We start from the raw sequence: 19510 nt of genomic DNA on the forward strand, positions 1-19510 counted from the left end.
ATTTTCTGAACTGCTTTATCCTCACAAGGGTCGCGGGGGGAGCTGGAGCCTATCCCAGCTGTCTTCGGGCAGTAGGCGGGGGACACCCTGAACCGGTTGCCAGCCAATCGCAGGGCACACAGAGACGAACAACCATCCGCGCTCACACTCACACCTAGGGACAATTTGGAGTGTTCAATCAGCCTGCCATGCATGTTTTTGGAATGTGGGAGGAAACCGGAGGACCCGGAGAAAACCCACGCAGGCATGGGGAGAACATACAAATTCGACACAGGAAGGCCGGAGCGGGGATCGACAAAACAAACACAGTAGAAGTCCAGCTTTAGAGAGGAGGAGGGAAATGCAGATGGACGTTTGCAAACGCACGCAATCCAGAAATGTATGAACAATGCCCTCCTGACTGTTGGCAAGCTGCTCCTATTTATGCACACCACACACCCTCTTGAGCCAAGCCGACAGGCCTGACGGACACGAGCCTTGACCCTCATTAGCATGTCCACCATCTAGTGAGGTTGACGTCTTTCGACTTAGCGCTTCTCGCCACAATGACGCTGACAGAAGCGGAGCTGCTGGGGGCCACCTTACATCAAAGACCGCATCAATGCACAGTTAGCGCTGACAACTTGGGCTGTTTCCAGAAAAAAAAAAGTTCACTCCCTTTTGTATCGTTGAAGCTAATGGAGGTCTTTGTTCTAAAGGACATTTGAATAAGAATAGCATCGGTCGTTACCATGGCAACCCCAAATCCCTCCCTTTCGTCCGGGTGTTATTTCGCGTTAACGATTCCATGTGCAGTATTTTCTTATGTTCAGCAGAATGCCTTTTATCAATCAATGAAATTGGATTGCAAGAGGAAGGGAGCTGAAGGACGGACAATCTGCTTCAAATAAAAGGATTTTAAATGGCCAACCGTGTGTACGTTTAAAATATCACATTAGCCCTGAAAGCCATTTTCGTATTTATTGTGATCACGAAATAGAAGCAATGTCTGTTGCAGTGCATGTTTAATCAATGGCAGTGTTTTGCATGTTTTATTTTTTTTTTGTCTCCTTGCTGCAATACTGATTGTCCTCAGATCTACTGCAGATAATGTCAGAGTCCAAATGTTCCCTTCAATGTGAACATATTTCCTGCATCTGGCAACTCCATTTATCATTCATGCTTACGACAACACACTTTGTCCAAGACACTCCAATCCAAATGAATAATAACGATTGACCAAAAGCTCCATCAGCTCACCGGAATTCAATCCATGCATTCAATCAGTTGTTATCATGCTTTGTCTCCATTTCCAGTCAAACTGATGTGAGCATGAAATTCCTTCAGAATCTTCATCTAATCTTGCACTCATTCCTGCCACCCGTCCCGAGTGTTGGTCTGAGGTACAAATGAATTCTCATCTGTCCGAGCTTTGCCCTCTGTAAGGGAACTTGGGCGAAACCCACACGTTATATGTGGTTTTGTGTCTTTTTTTTCCCCCTCTGTGGCGCACTTCAGAGCTCAGGCACACCCGCTCATGCGGTTGATGACGGTATTTGTGGCGCCACTGCCAAGACAAAATGACATTTGTTATTGTTGGGAAAACAGACAGTGGACTCCTGGTGTATTTTATCTGCTGTGATTGACATGCACCTGCAATACAATGCACATGCTCATTCAATCCCACGCTACGGTGAATTATTTATCAATTCCCTTGTGCTGAGCATGGTGTTCTTGTGAAATATTGATCAGTTACAAGACAGTGGCAAGTATTGGACTTGTGTCCTTCTATGTTCAAAGAATATGAATATAAACACACACACACACACACACACACAAAATGTAATATTTTTTTACTTTGTGTGTTGTTGTATGCTCCCTGCTCTTAAGGAAAGGTTGTCGGAATGTATCAACGGCAGCAGTTGCCATCTCCTGCTCTTCACTTTGCTTTGGAACGGTATCTGCATCAAGATCATATCGATGATTTTCAATCAGAGAATGTCAAAGAGGCTTTGCTGTATTCGCTGTGAGCGTTCACGTTTGGGGGTTCTCCTCCACGGTGCTTCAATTGCTCCATAGCGAGTTTCAGAAGCTTTCTGTTTACAGTACGACGCTACCGAATTGCTGAGCCAGTCATTTTCCATCTGGTGTTGTGCATCAGCCACGGACAAGAAGGATTCTATGTTAATATTAATATTAAGTCTAAGATATTTTTTTTCTTTTCCTTGTGGACATGCAGTGAAGATTTGAACTTTGTACTCATCCACAGCTTCTCGACATCAGCAGATGTTTGACAGGTGGCTTGTAGCAAAGCTGTTGCGATGATAACAATGGTCGTAAGATTGTCGGACGCACTAGAGGGTGTGACATGCGAGTGAAGTGTTTACTCTGTGCAGCAGATGGAAGACAATTGATGAGTGGAGGGGAAAACGAGGGATGCCGAGAAGCTGAATTTCGAGCGACTGGATGGTGAGAGCAGTGTGCATTTGAGATTTGGGCACACACGCATCTCCATTTAGATTGGCATCCCGGTGGTTCCTTTGCTTTTATATTGGTAAAAAAAAAAAAAAAAAACAATATTGTTGGTGCTTTAAACCGAGTTCTCTCTTATTTTCTTTGCAATCACTTCTGACATTGTCATCTACTCTTGGTGCTGACAAAATACCAGCTGTTTGCACTCTTGTCACAGCTTCCATTGTTGTTTTCCAGGGTAGTGTGACTGAAATAAAAGCACAAAAAGCAGCAAAGCTAAATGTGGGAAACTTACAGTACTGCTTTTTTAGTTTGAAATGTATTATATTCACAATAGTGTTGATACATTACATTGCGGGAGCAGTCCAGAAACAACAATAACCATTGACTTTGCTGTAGCAGCTGATTTGAATTCCGTTAGACAGAACTAGAAAAATCGATGGGCATAGCAGTGAACTAAAGCCGCTGGGGGGGCAGGTGGTTCCCTCAGTAAAAACAAACACCAACAACAACAACAACAAAAACCCTTGATGTTTATTTTTTTCTTTTGAATGTATTATCTGCATTGGAAGTATTTCTGTAACACAAAATTCTGCAGAAATTGTCCAACGTAACATGTGGGGTTAGCTCAGTGTTTTGGATTTTGGAAGAGACAAACCTTTCTGACACTGGGCAGCACATTTCACTTCGGAATGACTTGATGGGGATTTCGAGACAGCCTGATGGAGCGAAGCTGCTCCCCAGAACATATCAGACCCCGCCCCCAAGCGTCACTGTAGGTACGGTGTTCTTTTCTTTGCATGCTTCATTTTTTGCGTTAGTAAAAAGACCTCATGCGACTTCCCAAAAAGCTCCAGTTTTTTTTTTTGTCTTTGTCCAAAAGACATTCCCCCCGGTAGCTTTGTGACTTGTCAATACATTCTGGCAAATTCTCAACTCAACTGTATTTGTAGAGCACTTTCAAGCAGCCATCGCTGCATACAAAGTGCTGTACATGGAGCAGCTAACATATATACAACAATAAAGCTATAAATCAGTAACAAAGATGGTAGAAGGCACCAAACGGTAAAACTAAGATCATAATTCTCATCTCCGTTTCAAGTTATTTTGGTGACTCAGTAGGTTTCTCTTTCTTAACAAAAGGGTACCTACTCACTGGACCACATTAACTAAACACGATGTTGCGCGTGACGTCGTCTCTTCTTCTGCACATGCGAGTCACTTTGGGGACGCAATGGGTTCACACACCAGGCAGACGCGAGCCGCATTAATATGTAATTTGAATGCTTACACACACAAAAAAAAAAAAAATTGATTTCACCCCAAAATCCGAAATTAGCATTAAGGCCTTCGGTTCAAACCGAGCAATATAGTGTTCCAAACAACTCCAGTAATATAGCCTAGGCTATCACGGGTAACTAAAGGCTGATGTGAGAAATCCAAGCATGAGTTAGAGTGAATAAATCATGTTCGTGGCAGTGACTTGGCTTGGATGGCACAGTTAATGCCAGACGTGATATTCACTTCATCCCAAATTGTTCTGCTGGCTTAGAAAGCTACGGTGCTATTTCCGGAAATGCTCCATGGAGGAAGTAAAAATGTCTCTCAGGGCACATGTGGGGAAAACAAAGACCGAGAGTGGTTGGGGGAGGGGGGGAAGGGAGTTGCTGTAATATGACTTAGGGCTGCTCACTTTGCATCTTTCACACTTCAATAGACTTGTCTTTGATTTCTGCCGCATGCTGCGGCATGAAGATGCTCAGTCTTATTCGTTTATCTCTTCATCTTTCTTTCCCTCCCTGTTACTTGTCCCATCCACCTCTCCGGGTCGGTGGCTTTAAGTGCTGTAAAAGTCTGTCGTACTCACGAAAGATAAAACAATACGAATATGCTTGTGATGAACAGAAATGAGCTGGTTTTTATCCATTTGTTTTTGTTTCACGTGTATGTTTGCATCATCCAGTCAGATTTAGATTTTGAAGTGAATCATAAGTTCGAGTTTTTACACTTCCAAACTCCAAACTTTTTGGGGGTTGTCCCTGCTGTATTTGTGTTGACATTGCAAATAATACAAACTAGAGCAGGGTTTTTTTTTTGGGTTTTTTTTGCCCAAGCGGTCATGATGCCATCAATGTACGAACGTGTGGTTTTCAGCAGGACAGAAGGACAAGCTGCAAGTGTGACTTTATCTAGATCGGGGAAAATAACCGGTTTACGGCAGAGCGGACGATGAGCAAGTGACATGCGAGACGATAGAGGGAAGGTCATTTCGACAGCAGATTACAGTATACTTAAACAGTCACCTTCAGAGATCACATAACCATAATACCGTATAATGTGCTGTGGAGAAAGTTCTCATTCACGCGTAATGAGACTTGGGTCAGAACAATGGCTCTGACAACTCCGAAATTGGGTCAGCTTTCTCATTAATATGTACTGGAGTTAAAAGTTGGCTAAAGTAGTGCAAAGCTGTGAGGGGCAATTACAAATGTGGATGGTGAGGTTGTACTGGAGCAGTATGGACTGGTCATTGTTGGACGATATATAACCTTGTAAATCCACAATTTTTTTGCAATGGGATTAATTTGTGTTTTCCTGCATATACCATGAAATCCATCCTTCAAAATATACTTCTACTTCACAGCACATATCTCCGAGTTACTTTGTTCTGAAAATGAGCAAAGACACAAAACTCAGTGATGACAGGCACCTATTGTCCTGGTTTGACAAAAAAATCATTTTTTTGCACACCGAAAAGAGTCTCATAAATGCATGATTGTCAAATTCATGCCGGATAAATTAGCCATTACTGAATTAGAAATGCTAAGTTTGTAGTGACTGCAGTGGATTCCAACAGTCACCATCCCCAATAGCTTGATATTGATGACTGGAAGCTTTCATTAGACTTCATTCATAATTGTCAACCATAATCTTTAAAACCAAGACACTCAAGCCTCGCAGAAGTCTCACAGAGAAGTGACAGTTTTGTAACACAATTTAAAAAAAAAAACAAAACAAAAAATGATCATTGTTTTTTTGAGCCCAAGTTGAGATCTCTTGCACGGTTCCAAACAAAACCTCTACAGTAATGGCAGACACAAAACAATTGCCTATGTATCTGGTATTCGTATTCAGTCGAATCAAGAAAAAGAGAATTGTTGCAGTGGCTGACATACAGTCATTGTAGGGTAATCCACAGTAACAGTTGCTTTCCACAGTGCTAAGTGGCCTTTAAACTGCTGAGACACACACACGCACGGAGGCACGCACACCTAGCAGAACTGCCACTGACATTGACGGGTCAAAACGGAGCTTGTTTTAATCTGCGTTCATAAAAAGCAATCTGTTTTGTCATGTTTAATCACCAAGTCGGCGCTTCACAATATTTCATTTGTGCCGATGTAAAAGTGGCTCACTCAACAGCTGTTTGGTTTCCCGCCAAAACCAACTGTTCAAAACATTATCTCCTTCCCGATGCTAAAACTTCACGTCAGCACCATTTTCTCCTCAATATTTGTCCAGCGCTCTCAACCTCTTCCTAATGTCTTGGCATGGCTGATTATGTTAATGTGGGGAGGTTTACCAGAGCGACTTTTGGCAGTCATCGAGTTACCCTTCTATCTCCTTCAAAACATCAAAGCTGCCGTACAAGAACAAATGTGCTCAATTAGATTTCAACTACAAAGCCAGGCGTATTGACCGTGCGCTCTTGGCCTTTTATTCCGTTTTTTTATTTATTGAGCAACAGCACAGGGTGATAATTGATTCGACCAACCTCAAAAAGGCAAAGTGGGAAACGATGCTCTATTGGTCTTTGAACAACTTTGCATTTTAGAGCCTAAAAAAAAAAAATGCTGTCTGAAAGACAACTGCATACAATGACTTTGTTACAAAATCAGAAAAACACACATTATCGGGCCAGTCTAATGAACAATGCAATTTTGCAGCTTCCGAATCGTTTAAATCCTAATTTGGAAAGCGTCACAAGAAGGAGTCATGCCATATCACAAAACAAAACTCCTTTCAACTGCATTTTCTTGTGTCCTTTCGGCAAATTTAAAGATAATGTTATTAGGGTTGAGCAAATAATGCAGATCCAATTCCCACGTACATGAGGAGTGTTACTTAACTTTTAGTTTTACTCTTTACACTCTCGATTTTCTGTAACTCATTTATGTTTGTTTGCCTCTTCCGATTCCATCACTTCAAACTTCATTTTGTGCTAGCAGCAATTTAGCGCCCACCATTTGTCATTTCTATTTTGGATGATAAACTGTGTTTCCAAACAAAGAGAAAAATGACAAGCATCCTACTCAATCTTAGCGATTGACAGCATTTCACTTCAGTAGCACCATGCCGTCTTTAATGAAAAATAAATAAATAAACGTAACTCTGTTTTTTTGTTTTTTTTTTCCCACTCCTCCACCAACGCAGGTCATGCTTGTAAAATGATTCTAGCAGTGCTGTCAGTGGGATTTGCAGTCATCATCAGCAACAAATCTGCCAGATACGCAAGTCAGTAGCTTGCGGGCCAATTAACACGGCGGAGTGCGGAACATGTTTTTTTTTTCCTTTTTTGTGTGTGTGTTTCAATGCAGACAAACTCAAGAGTCCAGCTCATTTCAGTGGCATTTGTGTAGCGGTTTAAAACTCATTAACACTTTCTTTTCAGCAGCAGATAGACCAAAGCTGACGTCGACATTTATGATGAGCAGTTGAATTGAAGTGTAAGTGACAAGGTTGGGTTATAGTCAGCCTGGTCCATCTTTACTAGCCCAATTTGGTTGCCAAAGGGTGAAATATGCAGAAGATTGTATTTTGTCTTTTTGTATGTTCCGTACAGCACACTTCATGTTTCATGCTCCCATTCAAGCAGAAAAGAACAAGTGCAAGCCAACACACAGTAACCCATTAGCATGTCGGCCCTCGGTGGGTGGGGTTATCCAGAAGCACGCGTACACGCACGAACGCGAACACACGCGCGCGCACACACAGACGGTCCCTGGGCTATGAGTGCACTGATAAAGTGTACTCCCACAGTGACTTGCGATGCACCTTACACCAGCGACGTGTAGAAGATTGTCATGCCACATTTGTTCTACATGAAGTGATGTGGAGGAAACATCACTGCAGGGAGTTTGTGACGGAGATGAACTGCCAGCTTGAGAGAAAAAAAATAGACACACACACACACATGAAAGCAGGCTACAGATTAGGGCAGCACGATGTGCTCGACTGGTTTACTGCATGACAATGTTCGGGGAGGGGGGTGACCTAAACAGCAAACTAAAAGGCACACTGTTGAGACAGGACCTCTGCCAAAGTTGAAAGACTGTGGTTAAGAACGCAAAGGATTCCAGTCATTGTTACATGTAGAAAAATGTGTGTTTGAAAAGAAAAATAATACCAAGGCCCTCTTCCAAGTCCCAAGGGGATTTCATGAAACAATCAAACACTCTTTGTTTCAAATCCTAAAAGGTACCCCAACAAATACCGGAAAAAAGATGTGACAATGCTCCGCTGTTGGCTTTACCATGTCAAGCACGGTTTACATGATTTTTGGGAGGGGGCCGGTGTCTGATGATGATGCGCTCATCTCTGCTGAATAAGCGTTAGCATTAAGCTATCAGATTGAAAGGGTAAGCTATTTCTGTTTTAAGTACAGAAGGTGTATTTCTCTTTGATTTCTATTTAGTTTGACAGAAAACATCAACTGGGAATGGCGCTCAACAGCTTCAAGTCTTCTTTTGAAGAATTGTTTACTATTTGCTCAAGTGCTAATTGTGACGCAAGTTCAGTTCACTGCCAGCATACAGCCCTCTTAGCTTAGCTTAGCTTGAACTTGCAAGTCAGTCAGCGCAAAACGAACCATATGACGGCGCATACCTCCAACAACTCTTAAGTTGCGTTTGAACTTCATATTTTGTGCCACCTTTTCAGCAGTCCCTTACTCATACACCATTGTCCTGCCTCCAAATTGCCGGGTCCACTTTGTCCTTCAGTCTTTGTCTGTGCTGTTTATACCAAAAAAACAAACCAAACAAAAATCTGAAAAAATATGAACTAACAAGGGCAAACTAACAAAGGCAAAACTCTTGCCAACATGCTTGGCGAAGGTAAATGACAACCTATCTTCAGCTGGTAAATGAGCAAGCTCATTGTGTGGCTCTTCTTAGGACATAGATGAGCAAAGCTTTGGGGCACTCGTGCCAATTTAAAACGTAGGCATGAGTCTTCCTCTGACTAATGTGAAGAACTAAAACACTACAGGACAGAGTTTAAAGCAATTCTGATCCAAGCACGGCAACATTTCCCAACACAATGTTCAGTTCTGGGCCATCTATTCCCCATTTTGTAAATGAGAGCAGCATCCTAAAGCCGTTGGCTACTAGACCTGCGGAGTTCCAAATTAATAAACGAAAGAATAAGCGAGAGGGGAGAATAAAATTAGATTCTCCTTCCCATCAGGGAGGCAGAGAGTTATCATGCCTTCGGTCTTAGAGCTAGAACAAACAGCGTCGCAAGAGTCAAGCTGAGGCTAAAAGGGACTGTCGTGGCTTCTTGTTATTATAATAAACTGACTCCATCGTATGAACAAGCTCCATAGGGAGAGCCTTTGATCAAGCTAACGTCTCCCTTGTGCCGGATTCATTTTAATGCGGAGATAAAAGCGCACCTTTTATGCCGACTCCTTTTCATCTGTGGACTCTGGAAGAAATATGACCCCGAGAAATCTAATTCTCTCTCTTCATCAGAGATGTGCACAAAAAACTCAGGCTGGCAATCTGTTTTACACTTGCACCTCATTCCCCAAACCACCATCACCGAACCCCGTGTCAGATCACAGCCTATGATGAGTTTGAGAGTTAGTGAGGAGAGACAGGGATTTCAGAAGATGGAAGCCGATAATCCAGGGAAGTGAGAGGTGGCAATGGGATTCAGCTAATACTCAAACAAGCGCTCGGCTTTGCAGAGCAGCTCACATTTCGGTGGTAAGCCCCCACACAAATGTAGGTTTTACTGTGCGAAGAGAGGGTTAACCCCCCCCGAGTCAAAATATCTCATAGCATCATACAAGGTGGTAATGCTGCAAAATACTGCTAACATATAGCAGACAGGTCACACTGAAAATTAGATCGTTGCAACTGAAATGCACTATTCTATCCAAATTTCAAGCGTAGAAGGTGGAAAACATGTCTTAGAGGACTTTCCCACAATTTAAATTAGTCCTTCAATAAAATCTGAGTACCGTGATTAAAGATCACAACAATAAAGAATTTACAGGAGACTTATCACAGTCCCTAAACAGCTGCTGATTCCCATTGTCCCTCGACTGCAGGGTGTGCCAACATGAGCACAGGTTTGCGTTACCATGACTACACGGTGTGAATCCCCGGAGAAACATGGCTGCCGGAAGTCGTCGAGTGGCACAGTCAACCGTGTGTATGAATGGTGAGGCTGACCCAGAGCAAGAGGAGTCTCGTCAACTTCACCTAAATTTATTCATAGGGCACATAGCAATTAAAATGTATTTGGATAGTTGGACTTCTGTACTAGCAAAGAGCAAGGTCAGCTGACGTGAGACTCTGGCCAGGAGTGTTGGAATGGAGCAGCTAAGAGATGTGTGGGCGCGACTATTTGGAGATTTGAAAACAAATTAAATCTTTAAATGGGACGCTCAAGTGCACAAGCAGCCAGTGGAGAGAGGTCTTCCGGTACAATGTTTAAGAAGCAACTTTCTAGACAGCTCTCAATTTTTTTAAAAGGATGACACCTAATCTGGAATGTACACAACAGTGGGGAAAATAAAATACAACGGGAAAACAATGACATCTCCTCTGAGCTTAGCGCAAATCCCAAAAGCAAACATGAGTCATAAATCGGTGTAAAATGAAGGCGCTTAGCATTAAAAAAAATGCAGAACGGTTTGGAAAAGTACGTAAGCTCCTTTGTATTACAAGGAAGACGTGACAAACATGACATACAAACACGGAGTGACCCCTGTGGGTGGTGAGCGAAGGCTTAATGAAAGGACCAGTTGTTTTTCAACAAGCAGATGGGCCTGCGCCGTCTCAATCTTGTCCCACATTGCTGCCATCGCCCCTTTTTAACAGTCGTTTCCTGCCAGCTCATCACCAACTCGGATCAGCACACGCTTTGAATGGGCAGGGAGTCGCAAAAACCCACGTGGTCAATCTGCACAGGGGCAGGCATAAAAAGGCTGAACTGGCAGGGCATTCACATAAAAAGCATCCTCCACGCTCAAAGGAAAACACGCTTTCCTGCAATATATGATGCGGGGCATTATCGACAGGCACGACACATGGTGAAAACCTTTAGGGATGCACTGACGGACGTTATGCAATTTTAATGGGCTCGCTCCAAATTCCTTCTCAGGCTGCACGGCACAAGTAGTTGATTAATCGAGCACGTGCACCGAATTCTTATCCTTAATTCACACAAACTTGCATTACCTACAGTTGTTACAAACACAGTAATCCCAAAGCAAATCCTCCTGTTCCATTATCTCTCAAACACAGACACATAAACAGAGCAGATTCTTTTTTTTTTTTTTTAATTACATATATATATATATATATATATATACACACACATACACACACACAACACACACACACACACTCTGTCTGCTATCTCCTGGGTCCATCGCAGTGGAACCTCCAAAAGTGGAGCACAATTTGTTCAGTGACACTGGTTGACTTCCAAGTTCTAACTTTAAAACTATTCCCATTGGAAAAAAATAATTGCCACCATCATGAAATTCGTTCAGTTCACCGAACTTCCATGCCTTCTCCCTCTCCTTTTTTTTTTTTTTATCTCCTGGCAGTCTGGATGCCCTGTTGCGCCATAGTGCCTCTCACAAGTCAGTTTTGGTGCCACGACAGTTCACCAGACACACAATTAGAGCAATAAGAACACACAACATTTCTTTTTTCCTTTGTGTCTCACTGGATTTCGTGAAATTAAAACAAAATGTCGAGAGGTTAAAAATCATGATCATGTACCGCTCTTCAGTAATACTACATCACATTCATGTTGAGTATGGCACTAGCAAAAGAGGACAGGGAGCATTTTAAGCACTTGTGCACAGAGAAAGCTCATGTCGGTACCTTCTGTACGGATGGTGAAGGGGGAGTCCCCCAGTCTCTTGGCTGAGAATTGCCCCCCTAGAGAAGTCATGAGAAAGCACAGGCTGAAGAAGCCTATTCCCACCACGAATATCCTGCAACACACAAAAGTGCGAGGAAAGGAGGGAAGTGTTAAAAGGAGTGAAGTGAGTTTCATGTGAGACAGAAGGAACTTATGTGGGAAGGGGGGGGGGCGTAAGCCATTTGTAAGAATAAGGAGCCAGGCAAGGCATTTCGAGGCAGGTAAATTGTAGTTGGGAGAATCTAGGCAAACAAAACAGGCAAATTATTTTGAGGTTAGGTTGGCAAGGCACCGATTGGCATGACAAGCCTAGTAGAAAAAGTGAAAAGCAGAACCATAACAATCAGACAAGGAGAAAAACACTCAAGTTACACTTTTTTAAACACATGCGCTTAGAAAAAGGCAAAGGTCAAACAGGTCGCTTTCCTCCCCTTGTCTCATGAGTATTGTGATGTCATAATGTGATGTCAGCTGCAAAACATTGTGATGTCGTCCCATCATTCCTTTATTGGCAAAATATTCCAATATCGGATTGTGACGTAATTATTATAACAGATACCATGGTTCTGGTTGGCAAAATAGAGATTCTCTAGCATGATATTGCTGGTGTGAATGGCAAAATATTCGGTTATTGGAGGGCTCGCTAACTTTTTTGAAACCAAGCTACTCCTTGGGTACTGAATCATCCAAACCTCCTCAAATTATCTTGAATTATGTTATTCTTGATAATGATATTCATCAAGATCACAGGTGTCAAAGCCAAGGCCCAGGGGCCAGATCTGGCCCCCACGTCATTTTATGTGGCCCGTGGGAGCAAAGCATGTGTGTCAACTATCATGATTCTTGCTGAATTCCATACCGAAATGTCAAATTGTCATGGGTAATAAATAACGCTGAGATTTTGCACCGGCCCTCCGAGGGAAGCAATAACTCTGAAGTGGCAAGTGACAAAAAATGAGTTTGACACCCCTGCTCTAGATGAAGTCACTGATCATGTGATATATATATTTTTGTCAATATTCATGATGTGTTTACATTTTCAACTGATCATTCCTACAATATTCATTCGAAATCACAGCGTGGCCAAACATTTTTTTTTTAAATCTTACATTAAGTGCTAAACTTCACATCCTTGCACGAAGGTGGCATCTTGTCTCTGTTGCAGCAGTAAAACTGGAAAATAAACTTCATCCCCTCTTTCTGTGTCGGCGGCATAAACATCGACGCATGGAGAAAAAGTTGTCTTTTACAGGCAGTGTAAAAGGGGGCCACGGAGTCTTAAAAACTAGGGCAGTAATGGGCTCTTCACGCAGTCTCAGCAGCATCAGCTGTTGTGCTTTGCATAAAATACATCTATTAGTGACACACGGCTACAGACTGCCTGGCTTTAGTGCAAAAAAAATATATATATATATATATATATTTTTTTTTTTTGTGTGTTTCAGAAAATCTCATGAGGGGGGGAAATTGAGACAGCCGCGTGTGCATTCTCCCTTGTTAAGACAGCCCGGGGAGATGAATGTTTGACTTAAAAGAGAGTAAAGGCAGGTGTTTTGTGCCTGTGTAAATCCTGACCCAGTTAAGCTACTCTTGTCAAAAGGACAACGATCAAAGGGTTGTCTCAGTATGCCAAAAAGTCTTTGGCGAACTGCAGAGGGGGAAAATGTCTTATTTTCACCTGGTGGTCAAAACGGCAATCGGCTTTTGTGACTTACGGGGAAAGCCACTGTTTATAAATGCAAGAACTTAGTGCTGACGGATGCATGACAATTAATGCATTTCACTCCACAACTAATTTTAGCAGCGGATGAGAGAGAATGAGTGTCATTCATAATTTAGAGGTAGTCCTTCACAAGCGACCTTTTGTATTGAATAAATGAATGGACACAACAAAAGAATGAATGATTCATAAGCGCTCAGAGGTGACAAGTGTTGAGGAAATGCAAACGTTTGGAACGGAAACAGTGGATATTAATGTGGCTTGTTAGGAAGAAATTCCCAATGACGGCGATGAAGTCACAAAACTTACTGATCCGGCTCACCCAAAGGGATGAAGAAGACGCTGAATGACACATGAGGGAGAAGACTCGTGCTTTTACGAGCTTGATATTCTAAGGTAGGCCCAGTCATAAAATATCCTTCAAGCAAGTGTTCATTTTCGCTGAAAATAAAATATTGTACAGCGTTATATTGATTGTTGGATGGAGAAGTGTGGCGGCACAGTGAGCAAGTGGGGCACACGTCTGCCTCATGGGTCCGTCTGAGGTTCGGGGTTTGATTCATTTTGTTGTGATGTTTGCATGATCTCTCCGGGAACCTCCGCCATTCCAAAACATGCATGTTGAGTTGATTTCAGATTTCAGTGTCCATAGGTGCGGATGCGAGTGTGAATGTTGCTCGTCTACATGTCCCCAGTGATTGGCTGGCAATCAACCCAGGATGAGCCCCAGTGATGCTGTACTCATACATGTAGGGCAGTGGTGTCCAAAGTATGGCGCGGGGGCCATTTGCAACTCGCCATCCATTTTTCAGCGGCCCACGACATGACAAAAAAAAAGGCATTTGCCACGGCCCGCAAGATTAGTTAAAAAAGGTGAAGGTGGGCAGAGTGAGAAGGAAGGATGTCATAAAAATAGGGGCCATCATGACTAATACGTTTGTTTATATACTGTAGAACCTTTCTCTATCGTCAATGGTACAAATAAACCATTTTTGATTACAAGGTTAACAATTGATCTTCAAACCACTGGAGCAAATAAAGACAATTCAATTTTAGAGGCAAAAATGGTTTCTTCCACTTATTGCTCAATGGCTGATTTATGAAGACATCACATTAATGATCCTCAAGTAACTGTTTGAAAAATGGTCACTTACTCCAGTTTGTTCATTTTTTGGGTTCTGGATGTGGAGATGGGAATCAGCTGTTGTTTAGTGCAGCAGAGTTGGATCTACCTTGTGAGATAGATGGCGGTTGGCCAGCCCTAAAACTTGGGGAAAAAATCCTCAACTATTTGCCTTAAGACCCTGAACAGAAAGCTGATGAAATTAACTCGACAATACAAACATATATAATTGCTTTCTTGGTTGAATTTAGGGTTTTTCAAAAAAAAAAAAAATGTAAAAATTTAACGTGGCTCTTTCGTGCTTCAATTTTTTCTGTATGCGGAGCTAAAATGAAAAAGTTTGGAATCCCCTGCTGTTGGGATTAGGCATTTATTGTTATACAGGATACCAGAAAACCGAGTCCCAAATTCATGATCCTGAAAGTGCTCATTTTCCACAGACTGCCGTTTGAAATGATCACTAATTACAGTTAAAGGCACCAAGTTTTAGAAGTGAACTCATTAGTTTACATGAGCATCTCCAATGCAGTGCATTTGTATGTTGGGAAGAGCAACATCGAGGTCGATATGAAGTGTAAAGAGGCATAAAATCTATTTAGCCGGCGCGAGGCTAGAGGGGCTGCTCCGAAAAGATCGTCATCCCCCTTGATTATTATTCAACTGTTTTGCAAAGGGCTGTTAGGTGGGTGATGCGGGAGGATTAGACCTTGCTCCTCCTGCACTGACGAGCCTTTAATTAACATGCTTAAAAGTAAATGCTCTGCTCCCTTTAATTGGATCAGGAGAGGAGATGCGCTATCGGCTAATTGGCTCCCTCAAATATATACACCTACCTGATTTGGCCTCTGCGGATGATTTGGAAAGTAGACGAGTCATGCCAGCTATGGAGGAGGTGTTGGCGTTCTCAGGCAAAGTTTTGCTGGCGCCGGTAATCGGCCTTCTGGCAGTTCTTTGGGTATTGTAGCAAAAAGAACTACGGCTTGAGACAGCATTGAGATGTGCAAGTTTTATATAAATGGCTTTTTTAGAATCAGTTCATTATGTCATGTTTGGAAAGTATCCACTTTAGCAGGTCTTAAACTGCAAATCTAACATGTCAAACAAAAATCGAGCAGCTGTCCAACTGTAACATATTCTGACGACAAGTGCAGTTATTTGTTAAAAGAAAAAAATGCCCCTCATGTGTGTCTCTGGGCACGAACAATGCATGCAGTAAGTGTAATGTTAGGGGATTGTTTCACCACTCGCTCCATGGGTGCTAAAGAATATGGTTTTGACTCAACTACAAGCCTTGTGCTAGGGGGGAAACATCTGCTGAACGGGGGTGGCAACAAATGACCCACCCATTGGTTCTTGAATAGCCTCTGCACACAACTCTGGTAGGCATGTGTTTTAGTTCACTCCAGAAAAAAAAGGAAACTGTGAATGTGCAGAGAGAGGTGTTGCTGTGTCAAAATGAGTTGTCCTCCCCTGAATATGTGGCTACAATGTCGGTTTCATAAATCCATTTCTCTTTTGTCAACATTTAGATTACCTTTATCAGATTTGATTTTCGACTCACAGACATTCCCAAAAAGTGTTGTGCTTCTCATTCATAAATGAAGGGAGGAAATTGCGCGAAAATGAACAAAACTGTGAAATGTCTCTTGCCTGAGCAGGAGCTCCTCAAAACACCTGATCCTCAAATTGGCCTCTGAGAACCTAATTGAAAGACAACCAGTTGATTTTAAAGTGTGGTACAGTACCACCTGTGGTAGGCGACAGAATCTCAGAATTTAATGTTCAAACTTTTTTTTTTACAGTACATTTGTTAAGTACAATTCATGTGTACTTAACTTTAAAGTACATTCTTTTTCAAACCCTTAGGTAATATTTTAACTTATGTAAAATCTACTTTTATTTTATTGTCCTATATTTAAGCACAGAGTTAATGTTCTGTTACAGTGGATTACAGTAATATAAAAAACTGATTTCTGATTAGTGTTTTAGCCTACTACGCTTCCATATTTTAACTCATGTTAGTCCTGATGATGGTATTTGTTGTAAAAAAAAATAAAATAAAAAGTTTGAGAACCATTGCACTGACAACAATGAATATATAATTATAGCCATTGTAAAATAAATTATTGCAAGCCAGGATGAGTACTCATTCATAAAGCTGACGATTCATTGAAATAAGCTGAGCTAAGAAACCACCTTGCACCTGTAAGTACCTGTTAACGTAAACCGCTCTGAAGGGGTCCGTCTAATTCATGGATTGCCACTTTGAATCCATAACGCACCAATATGACAAGAACAGCATGTGTCCAGTTAAATAATAACGTCGAGGAGAGGGGAGAACAGGATTTTAAGAAGGCAACTGCTTACCTGAAGGGCTTGAACGTCACGAGCCATCTTCTGACCATAATTTTGCCGTCGGTGCTGACAGTCATCATTTCCCAAAACGAGCGACCCCTGACTTGGACGTGAAGCTCCCCGCTTGTAGCATGTGCTGACCAAACATTGTGTCAGCGTTCCAACCGACGAAATGAAAAGATTTTAAGACGGGATTTCCCTGAAGGAAAAGTGGAAAGTTTTATCCAGAGTGTCCAGGTGTCTGTCAACTTTTTTTTTTTTTTTTTTTTGCAGCGGTGTCTGGCTACTCCGACTCCGAGGCGATGTCGCTGCAGGTTGCCTTTCCACCTTTTAGCGACTTTACGAAAACGGCGTCATAGAAGGTGGATTGAGTCGGCAAGCGTCTACCTCAGCGCGCCGAAAGCCGTGGACGAGTCCACGTAGCGCATCGACAAACCGGTTTTAACTTCTCACAGAAGCCCACCCGTTTGTGCCGACACACAGTGGCTCACGGCAATTTGTTCACTTCATGAGTCAAGCTACGCTACGGATGCACAAATTATCCGGCGATTATTTCACAATCAAGAACTTTACACGCGTCACGCCAAATCGTGTGAAATAGCGGGGTGTAAACCACGGGAATGGTTACTACATAATATAGAATATTAATACTTCTATGAAACACGTACAACTGCAGACAAAAAAGCAAACCACTGATACGAATAAGCTCTTGTTTTGGAAGGACTACGCTATTTTTTGCGGCGTGCACCTTACTTCCGGGTTACTGGACAGCTCCAGCATTAAACCTCTGGATTGAACCAACAAACGAACCTGTAGTACAACTACTACCTCCACAACTAACACTAGAAAATAATCATCATCATAATCATTACACTGTTCAATCTCATACATGTATATAGTTGAAAAAGCAACTCAAAATAATATTTATTCATGTAATACCTATACTGCACATGAATTTTCTATAGCGCTAGTCCTAATCAGGCTGCACCCTAAAATAGTTGCCACTCACAGGTCACAGAAAAACAGAAAACGATCCGCACTCACAATCAGACTGTTGCTTATCTAAAAACCAGGCAAGTCAGCCAAACTATTTATAATTATATACATATATATATCTATATCATAATACAAAATGTATAATGTATCCTGTTCACTTTAATGGCTACTTGGAACTGAACCACACCTAAACACAATGAATGTTTGTCAAGTATCTATATTACAATAGACGGAGGTTAGTCCAGAAACGTGAGCGTGTTTTTCCCATTAACAATGAACATTGTGCCTTGTCACTCGACGCTAACACTGATTATAGCAAATGAATATGGTCGAGTTAAATTGTCTGAATTGCACTATAAACAATGGGCGAAAGGCAAATGTTTGGCACCCTTTTTTTTTCTTTTTTCTTTTTTTGAGAAGAAGAGTTTGAGAACCATGGATAGCGACGTTCACCGCAGCTAGGATACAACAGCGGCATCAAGAGGTCATTAGACGCCTCCGGAGGAATACATGCAGTCAGTTCAAATTTTTTTTTTGAGAGGAAGAGTTTGAGAACCACGGATAGCGACGTTCACCGCAGCTAGGATACAACAGCGGCATCAAGAGGTCATTAGACGCCTCCGGAGGAATACATGCAGTCAGTTCTTGGAAAGGAAGCTCAGTGTCATTGACTTGCAAATGCGAATCATAACATACAAGAAAATGAGGCAGCAGTTGTGTGAAAGTGTTGGAAACGGAGATCTACAAACCCGCACAGGGACAGAATGCAAATGAGAGTGACATTATTTTTGTTATGCATTACTTGCCCTGTGACGCTTTGACTGACAGCAAACCGCCCACGAGCTGTCCAGGGAGAGGAAAGGGTTCTGCTCCATCAGGAGCAATCCACTGGGTAAACATCTGATTTTTACATGTGTTTGATGCATCACTGCTGGGGTGGATGCTTGCTGCGGATTACATACAAGGCTGCTCGTTGCTATTGGTAAAGGAGTCCGCGGTTGTCCTTAAAAAAAGGTGTGTAAATCATTTTCGTCTTGGGCCAGATCGTATTTAAGGTTTTCTACCTCATTAAGATTGCAGGGTAAGAGGGTAGGATGCGACGATGAGACTTTTTTGTTGTCATTTTGCATACATTTTTGAACTTGTCAGTGATGTAAATGTACCATTTCATTCTAAGATATATAGTATGTCTCCCCACCCCCAAAAGAAAAATCGATACATTGCTCGATTAGACGATATATTATTTACACACACACACACACACACACACACACACACACACACACACACGATGAATTAAAGAATATATGACAGCGGATTTCTGTTATATTGATAAATGGGTTTCTGCACCAATGTTCAAATACCAGTTGCTTCAGTGGCAAAATATGCATTTTCTGTCATGTGCTAGCATCAGCATTAAGCTAGTGGACTAAAGGCTTGTGCTTGTTTTCAACACACAACATACGATTCCCTTTGCTTTATGTTTAGTTTGACAATAAACATCAAATAGTATCGTCAAGTTTGTGCTCACATGTCAAAGCAAAAAAAATAAATAAAAAGGTCAGAATGATGGATTGTGTCTCGCCTAACTCAGCCCGTCAATTGCATCTCAAGGCGTCACTGTAAATTTTCATCACGTTCCAAACTCCCTTTGAATATACTGTATTAGAAAATACGTTTCGCATGAGCAGGAG

At 42.0% G+C, this 19510-nt stretch overlaps 1 protein-coding gene across 1 annotated transcript in view; it reads right to left on the minus strand.

Annotated features, from left to right (window-relative positions):
- Positions 1-17331, minus strand: part of LOC109511514 (alpha-1,6-mannosylglycoprotein 6-beta-N-acetylglucosaminyltransferase B-like) — a 36655-nt gene extending 19324 nt beyond the window's left edge. The window contains exons 1-2 of the mRNA XM_019862669.1: positions 16833-17331; positions 11583-11695 (exon numbers count right to left, since the gene is read on the minus strand). Of these exons, the coding sequence (XP_019718228.1) occupies positions 11583-11695; positions 16833-16900 (181 nt within the window). The 5' untranslated portion in view covers positions 16901-17331. The remainder of the gene's footprint in view (positions 1-11582; positions 11696-16832) is intronic.
- Positions 17332-19510: the final 2179 nt, after the last annotated feature.

The sequence above is a fragment of the Hippocampus comes genome, unplaced genomic scaffold (assembly GCF_001891065.2).
Source record: "Hippocampus comes isolate QL1 unplaced genomic scaffold, H_comes_QL1_v1.1 scaffold7, whole genome shotgun sequence".
In the NCBI taxonomy this organism is placed as follows: Eukaryota; Metazoa; Chordata; class Actinopteri; order Syngnathiformes; family Syngnathidae; genus Hippocampus; species Hippocampus comes.